Source organism: Vipera berus (genome assembly GCF_964194415.1).
Source record: "Vipera berus genome assembly, chromosome: 1".
NCBI lineage: Eukaryota > Metazoa > Chordata > Lepidosauria > Squamata > Viperidae > Vipera > Vipera berus.
In genome coordinates, this window is record NC_138202.1 from 192,931,768 (window position 1) to 192,941,229 (window position 9,462).

Here is a 9,462-nt window from a genome sequence, read left to right on the forward strand (position 1 = left end):
GAGACGTGCATAGGTTGTGTTCTGCTTCATATCACAAAATAACTTGGTTTGCATTTGTTATTATAGAACTTGCTTTGTAGTGTTACTTGCTACTTTATTCAGACAGCAAAATATATCAAGCTAGCCCTTCGAAGGGAAAAATACTGTTTGCCATCAGCACCATTTCTTCCTTTCCTACCTCCTTCTCTCCTTTAAGTGGTTTCTGTTATCTCTGTTCATTTCCAAGTTTGTCTGCTTCAGTAAGTGATTATCTGCATAGACTAAAAACAGCTATTTCTGTTTTGGCTGAAATATGCAGTTTAATATTGAAATCAGAGAGCAGGAGAGAAAGAAAACTAGATTTTATTTATTTTCCCCTACATTCTATAAATCAAACTTAATTACAGTATCTGTAGCTGCCACAACTCTTTCTCAAATTAATTAAAGATTCAACTATTCAAACTATTTAAATAGTTAAATTATATCTTCATATACTTTTACAGTAATATTTAGTGCTGAATTAGAGTATTAAAGGTTTTTGTTGTATTATAAATCTGTTAAAGTGTCTTCAACGAAAGAGAAATTCTATTTTTTGCCTGAAATTCTAAGCATGGGTTCTAGTTACTTAAGTAATACCCACATCTTTGGATATATGGCCCTTTTGTTTATATGGTCCATGCCTGGCTTTAGTTGGAATATTTCATTTTGAACTATTCATTCCTATGACATTGCCTAATGTTTTCTTTGAAAGTATTTTTTTAAGTTCAGAATAATATTCTTCATCTTGCAGCACATTCCAGTGTAAGCCTATGTGTAAGAGAGAAAAAGGTAGGACATTTCTTCTAGATAAATGTATATTAAAACCTCTAAGGGTGAATTTTGGAATGTTATTCATTCATTGGCTCCTGAAAGCAGGAGGGGAAAAGTCATGTCAAAATTTGAAAAGTTTTCATTTTATATTTAGAAAATAGTTTTCAGAAACAGGTTCAGGAAGTCTCTCTGTAGATGTGGCTCTGCATTGCAATCTGTAAAACTGTTTATAATAATATTTTGTGAGTATTAGAAATTCTAGCAAAGTGTGGAAAATGTGTAACTCTTCATATACTCACTGGACTACGAATCCCAGCATCGCCACTATCAGCCCTACTGTCTGAGTCTGCTGGGAGATATAGTTAAGCAATATCTGGAAGATCTGAGAATTCAAAACTTAGTTTTATGGATGTATTTGCTACTGATTAAGAGTCTGTGAGAGAAGGGCTTCTGCTCTTGTGTTGTAGTGATGTGGCCGATGGATTTCAGAGCTCCACACCCCACAGCTGATTTTGCCCTGCCAGGGAACCCTAAAATGCATCTAAAGTTGCCCCAGAGACAAAGAAGGAGGGCCCCACGCTGATCGCGGATCCACTATGGTCAATCCATTTGGTCTGGGGGAAACCTTCCAACCTGACAAGAGGAAAGCTAGCCACACCCCAGTGACTAGCCCAAACTACTGGCAGCCGAAGTCCAAAAGCACTAACTAAAATAATGTGAACAGCGTGCTCGGAACTTGGTGAGAATATTGATCTTCTATCTCCTATTTTGTAACTGATTTTCTGGAAAAGATCCCCAAGAAGCAAAAAGTCCTCCAAAAGTGAAAAGGGAGGAGATCACGCCTGCACCCTTCTATAGATGAAAGTGGTGAATTAATGTTTATGGGGGACAAAAATATATTGAAATGAAACTAATAATACTACAGTCTGGATAAATCTGAAAATTATGAAAACTATGAAGATTTCATATCTGAAATAATATTGATGAAATTATAAGAAAATAATTCTTTATCTTAAAAGTTGGAAAATGAATAACTACTGACACCTAGTGGAGGATTAGTATAAAACTACAGCAGCATTAACTCAGAAATTGGCAAGATGCCCAGAAATAGAGAAAAATGTGTTCCTTTCAACCTTAGTGATTTTTAGCCAAATAAAAAACAGCTGCACAGAGGAAATAAAATACACTGGACTATCTACTACAGAGTGAGAACTACATTTGTTTTAAAAACTGCTGATTTTCTGCGATTATAAATACTGAGCTGGGATTTCTAAGTTCAAGAATTGTTTGCAGAGAAAGAAAAACTTTGACTTTTGGCTAATCTTCTAGGGGGGAATTTACTGGAAAGCTATTAGATAGCTAAACATTCTGGACTGCAATTTTGACTGGTTTATAACTGCAGGACCCCTGAACAGAAGAACTGTTACAAAATAGTGCTTTCAACGGTGCTTTGACAATTGGAAATGCATTGGATTACAAAAACCATATATAAAGATAAGAACTATATAAGATTTAGTTGTTTGGATTTTAAGATTGGCTGGTTTGACAAAGCTAATTACAGAGACTGGTACTGGTGAAAGACTATCTGGAGGGAGGAGACAAAATGAATGTTGCATACCTAACTAAAAGTGACAGGAAACCACAACTAACATTCCCTTCTGAAGGCCCCAGCCTAGAACATTGGGGATATGCAGGAGCAATACTCCAAAATGAAGCAAATACTTTCCAGGAGAAAATGTACATAATGCTGCAACAAATTCAAACGACAATTGTTTCAGTTCATGATGAGATTAAAAACCACTTTGATGACATAAATGAGCACATTTCCAACCTAAACTTACAATTAAAAAACTCTCAGAAAACGATGGTAAAGAATGAGCAAACAAATCAGGTAACAGAACATAAACCAGAGGAAAGTGACCCAAATGGTGAAGCTACAAATGAAGAGAACTACAAATGAAGAGAACAAAAGAAAATCTGCAAGATTTTGCCACAACAATGAAAACAGAAAAGATATTTCATCTTTCAGGACTTCAAAACAAACTTAAGCATAAGAAAGAAGATCTAACAAAATGAATTATAGGAGCTACCAGGAGAACCATTAGAATTTGGAAGACAAAAAAACGCATATTCTATTTAACTTCTCTTTCTTATTCCCAACAATATTCACAAAAATACAGGAAGAATCCCCTGGCAAGTGGAACATACTGACATGGAAAGCTACATGGCAAAAGAAGAAGTCTAGAGTTAGATTTAAGAGACTCAATTTGACTTGCCAGATAGAGTACTATATGATTAAACACTTTTTGAATATGGTTAAAAGAATAGATAAATTTTGAATATAAAGGGGCCCTACAGTAAGAGGGATAAGATATATAAGTAGTATAGTATTTTTATAATATATGAGATGTAAAAATATTGGGATGGTGTATGTGAATGAAAAGTTTGGATATTTAAAGGTAATTAATTTTGAGAAAATTATGATTGATAAGAATGGTCTGGATACTGAGAGGGAAATTAAGCTTAAATAAGAATCTTGAAAACAGGAGACATCGTGACTTTTACAAATACAATTGAAACATAAGCATAGAAAAGATGTTATATGTGGATGTTATTGTTATTTGCACAAACACAAGAAAAATGTTTATATCCAACCTTGTATGTATCAAAAGCATTAAGAATTATATTTGCCTAATGTTGACAAAAGAGAATACTACTGGAAGAAGAGAAGATCAAAGAAATATATCATTAACTAACATATCGATTATGGAATTATAGAAATTAATTATTGTTTTTAAATATATGAACCCAGACAACCTGCTGTTTATTAAGTACTAAAGATTGCTATTGTAAAAAAAATCAATAAAATATATATTTTTAAAAAGAATCTGTGAGAAAAGAATTAATGGAATGTCTGGGTTGAGATGTGGATTTTTAGGATCTGGAATTTCAGAAAACTTTACATGATTTACCTGTGAAGGCTTTTAAAATTGTAAAATAATGGTAATAGTGGAAACAATTGTATCTTCAAAATAGAACAGATTCCCAACTTTCTTGTGGCACATTTAATTTTGATTATCCTTTGGTCTATAGCATTAAACTGCTACAGAGAACATTATTGTGTCTTTAGATGCAGGAGATAACAATTCTTCTAATCATTAATATCCAGAACATGGTAGATATGGCAGTTGTTACAATCAAATAGGTTTTGTTAAAATTGAGAGAGAATAAAATTAGAGCATTCTCTATTTCTGATCTTTGTCACACACAAATAAATTTAGGTGATTATTAAATTGGATCATTACCCAGACTAAGTAACATCATCAGTGCACAGCATAATGAAATGTCTGCAAGGAAACAACCAAGCTCAGAGAGCACCAAGTACTCCTTAGTTCAACACTGAACTACAAATATTCTCCTTGATCAAGATGTTGTTGTTAGGCCAACATGTTGTGGAACCTAACAATAATATTTTTACTCTATTTGCCTACAATCCTTTGGACTAGGTGGTATAAAAATGATTGTAAATAAGTAAAATATTCAGTGTTTATTCCTTGGAGAAGGCACTGGTTTGACTTAAATTACGAAGTACTGCTGCATGAGAATTAGATGTTTGACATCAAGGCGTAAATTTATACATTGGTTACATTTTTTCATACATATATTTATATGTATGAAAGTGAACTACTTTCTAAGTTTGTGATTCACAGTAAAGATTAAAGCATATTTAGTCTTTAATAATTGATATAATAGTAGTATCCATGGTATCTAATGCTATATACTTCAGCTGATACACCAGTCCCTTCTGTCATTTCCTGAAAGAGTTCAACTACTCTGTAACATTATTTTGAAAACATCCAATCTTGAGCTGTCTTTAAAAGTAGATTTAAAAATTCAGTTGAAAATCCTGGTTTTAACATACAAAATAGCCAGAAATAACCTAAAATCAAAATATCCAAAGATTGTCTACTCCAATTTGAATCTGCCTGCCATAGAGCCTTTTCTTCTGGGTGTCCCTGCTTTGGCAAATTAGTTGTACTAAATATTTGTTTGGTTCTGATATTCTGTCCCCTACAAATTCACTCAGCTTTTTTTAAAAAAAGTTTTAGAGGTTAGATGAAGTTTCAGTTTTGGTATTGAGTGAAATTTTGCTAGCTAGCTTGCTTTCTTATTCTATAACATGATATCATACATATACTGTATACTTCAGCATAAATATACCTTTGTACTGTAAATGATTGCTTTGATTCTTGATTGATTTGATTCTGATTCATTTAACTTGGGATAATCAGTTTAGATTGAAATTATTTGTTGTAAGCTGCTTTAGAGGTTCTTATAATTGGAAAGTCGAAGTAGAATATGTTAACATCTACCAGTTTTAATTATTCATATCAGTCTTCCTTGGTATATTTGTATGTGCATGCTTGCATTCACATATATACAAAAGGAAGAAAAAGAAAAAAGTGACATCTTGATTTCTGATGATGTCCATACTAGGAATATAAAAGAAATCAGCAGATTTCCAAAATTTACCAGAATGCACTCAGTTGGAGATGGATGGCAGCATTGATTAGAATTCAGCAGTTTTAAAGACATACAGTAGGTCTTTAAAGGACAGTTTATGCATAAAACACATGTGTTATAAACATTATACTGATATCACTAGGATAATTCACTACAATAAGTCTATAATGTCCCAAAATATGTTTAAAGCCTAGTGTCTGGAGCCACCTAAAATAAAAAGTGATTTATTTATTTATTTACTTTTTTCTCATAGCACAGCCTTCAGTTGTTTGAGCCTATTTTTCAAACCCATTGATACTGCAGTGTCAGAAAACTAATTTAATGGCAGTGAAGTAAAGGTTGATTGGATATATATTGTAATGAACGTAGCCTGTAAAATCCTCATGAGAGAAATTTAAAATATTGCAGTCATTTATTTATTATAGGTAAGGCAGAGGTGATTTTTCTAAATGGTGATGAGATTTAGGATAGATTTATAAAAAATGAGAATGTTGAACTAATAGTAGTTTTGACCACCAATTGCTTATGTATTAGGCAATTAACAAAATAGGATGTCATAATTTTGTACATGTCCTGAAATAGAATCACTAACCACTTCTAACCACACTGAGCTTTTAATAGAAAAAGTGGTTGCTTAATGCTTCCCCACCAGAAATGTTAAGATTAAATTTGCTATTACATTGCAGCCAGAATAGTCTACTAACAGGAAGAAAGTCTTGCTCTGCTCTCTGCCTGTTTTTCCTTGTTTAACTTGATGTGATAATTCATTGCAGATTTTCTTTCTTTGACAGAGCGCCTACCGCAGAAATGGGATGACTTTTCTAGCTTGCTAATATGGATGTGCCTGCAGCAACAGGAAAGACAGTGTTATATATTTAAGGTGGGTTCTCCTCCCCCCCCCCAGCCAATTCGGCATTTGCAAGCATATTTGTGAGTGGACTGGTTTGTTGTGACTATCAACTGGCTGCTTCTGTCTCTTTTTTCCTACCCCTCAGTCATTACTCCTGATTTCTAAATGTAACATTTAGCTAATTAATGGCAGGATGTTTGGTATGTTATGGTAAATTGCACAGTTCTGACGTTTACCCTCCTCCTCAAAATTATTACAGTATCAGCCCTCAGGAACAAACTTCAAACTTCAAATTAACAAACCTTTTTGTTAGTTTTGACTCATCACCTTTATAAAGAAAGTTAAAAGAAGCTGCCTTATTTGTTTGCTTTTATCAGGAAAATAGAGAAATGTTGATTTTTAAAAATCTAAAAACCACTTGTTATTTTGTGTAATTTGGAAAGTGATAGACTGATCAGGAACTGTGAAGCAAAAAATAATGTTGTTTTAATAATAAATTTAAATATAGTTATATAACATTAGAATTCAACTAAAATATGATATACCAATACTGGTCTCCCAAATTGGATTTTTTTAAAGTAGCAGTTTCGAAACTATATGCCCGTGGTGGTGAACCTATGGCATGTGTGCCAAAGGTGGCACGCAGAGGCCTCTCTGTGGGCACGTGCGCCGTCGGCCCAGTCCTAGGCTTTCAGCTGGGTTTTATAAAACCTTTTCACTTTAGGCTTCCGCCGCCATGTGCAAAAAAAAAAGTTCAATCAATTTCAACTTCTCGTGGGAAAAAAAAGATCTCACAAAGTTGGAATTGATTGATTGAACTTTTTAGTCCCGCCCAGTCTGCTGTTACCACCACAGCCACACCCACCCAAAGGGCCACACCCACCCAATGGGCCATGCCCACCCAGCACCCAACGATAGATAAGTGGGTTTTGGGTTGCAACTTGAGCACTCGGTCTCTAAAAGATTCGCCATCACTGCTATATGCTATGAGAGTCTCCTATGAGTGCTAAACAGTTGCACCAGCAAGTGATGCCACGTAAAGGTAAGCGTTTCTGGCCCTTCTGTGCACCAGGTATGATTGCCTCATTTTCAGTCAGTCACTGCAGAGGCAGAACTGTAGAATGGAGAAATCCAATCCTGTGCACTTCAAGAAATGGATGAGGCTTTTACACTCAGGAAAAAAAAGATAATCATTTAGTGAATCATGCAAAAAGTTGAAGGCAGAGATAATTCTTTGTATTTTGGGATATTAATTGAAAGGTTATTTCTACACCAAAAATATATTTGTATTACCCCAATGCAAATGCCTTTCTCACAATAATTATACGAGAAGCTTTTTTTCTGTTAAGGTAAGCACGGTAGATAGTAAATTGTAATCCTAATTTTTTTCTATGAAATGAAAAAGTGGAAACAGCATTTTGCCACTACATCAAGTTTATCGGCTTATATGCTTTTTCTAGGTTTTCAGTGCTTTGTGAATCCATTTATTTGCATTTTTTTAAGGAAATGACACAACAGCATCCCCTTCTCTCTTTTTCTTGAAGTACCCAATGCCTTGGCTTTTCTTCAGTTGTTACGTTACTCAATCCATAAAGAATTCTTTTCAACTGCAAACTAATTTCAGTGTTGTTTTTGTCCAAGGTCTACACAAGATTACATGTGGTTCATTTTCATTCTTTTATTAAAACTTTAGGAAAACTTTCACAATTCTATGATGAGGTCTGAATGTGGCCATCATTTTTGAATGGGATCTCATGTAATGTTTATATTAAACCCTGCAGGATGAACTCATTGCCAAGTGTTGCTGCTGTAGAGTTAATCATAAGAGCCAAGGACTTCAAGAGTCCAAATACTGGACATTCACCATAACCAGCCTTATACGGATCAATCTCTTTAGAAGTCAGTGTTTAGATGTGGTTACTTTACTGAATTATTGCAATTGATATATTCAGTATTATGCTTTCCATAGTGGCATAATTATACTTTGAAAACATTTTTGCATGTCATTTTTCTGGAATTGATCTGATGTTAAAGAACTAAAAATAGTGTATACAGTAAAGAAGAAAACCCATTGCTGATGTTCTGTCTATGCTTGCTGAAATATATGATTAAACTTTTCTTTTTATCATGATTTCTTATTTTTCTTGGCATCCATAATGATGGAAAATTATATGCTTGCTGTAAACATCCAGACTTTTTAAAGGACACCAGCATTTATTGTATTTGGTTTCGATCTGCAGGCATATATGCAAAAAGAAAACATTTTAGGCCAAGAATACTGGAATAAAAATTCTTTCTCTAGATGTATCTTTGTTTTAAAAAAATGCATAAGCAGAAAAAGCACTGGCATTTATTTCTTACTTGGTACACTTACAACCCCAGAGAATGAAAAATCAACATATATTTCTCTTAGAAATATGACAGATCATGTTTTTGTTGGTCTGCTGTATATTTGTCTGTCTTGAACAGTCTGACAGGCAATTATTTATAAAATCTAGTTTGTTCAATAAACCCATATAATAACCTTTCTCTTCTCCAAAAAGCAAGAATTATAAGCCAAAATGAAAAAAATTGTAAGGAAAACAAGCTACATTTTGTCTCATTTTCTTGGATCAGTCTGTATTTATTCCCAGAATGACTGAATGTAGTATAGTTCCTATATTTTCATATTCCCTTTATTCTTGCATCATATTCTTTCTGTGCCTCCTTAATTTTTAATATTCTTATATTATTTATATTTACCTAAATATTTAGATTTTGATTTTTTCTCTCCAGAAAGGACATACTGAAAGAAGGATCCAAAATAAACAGATATAAAATACAATCCACCATTAAAACACAATTACAAAATTAAAAGCAACTTCAGGACAAAATTACAGAGACCAAACTAAATACCAGAATCCCATATTTAAAGAGAAAGTCTCCAGTGGTGAACTGAGCACAGAATTCCCCATACTACCTCTTTCTCTAAAGCAGGGAGACCTCTATTTATATGCTGCAGGTGGTGGTGGTAGCACCACCAGCAGATGATCTTCTCAAACAGCTTCACCTGTCCCCAAACTTCATCAGTAATCTGAATAGGTGAATCCTTAAGAGGACACTTCCCTGTTCAACCATATCTCAGTAACACAAGTGGGTGTGGGGTAAGAACAATTATTTAATATAGAAGTGTATCATAACCTGTTTAGGGAGACTCAAAATTTCATTCATTGCATGTAGATTAAGAGGGAAAGTCCATGGAAGACAAGTCTGTCTAAATATATGGAATCTAATTTACTCAAAACATCTCTCATGTGTTA

At 33.8% G+C, this 9,462-nt stretch overlaps 1 protein-coding gene across 2 annotated transcripts in view; it reads left to right on the top strand.

Moving 5' to 3' along the window:
* SUPT3H (SPT3 homolog, SAGA and STAGA complex component) overlaps window positions 1-8,294 on the top strand; it is a 280,002-nt gene extending 271,708 nt beyond the window's left edge. For both annotated transcript variants that reach the window (XM_081322942.1, XM_081322943.1), the window contains exons 12-13: window positions 6,105-6,193; window positions 7,945-8,294. In XM_081322942.1, the coding sequence (XP_081179068.1) occupies window positions 6,105-6,146 (42 nt within the window). In that variant the 3' untranslated portion in view covers window positions 6,147-6,193; window positions 7,945-8,294. The remainder of the gene's footprint in view (window positions 1-6,104; window positions 6,194-7,944) is intronic.
* The last annotated feature ends 1,168 nt before the right edge of the window (window positions 8,295-9,462 follow it).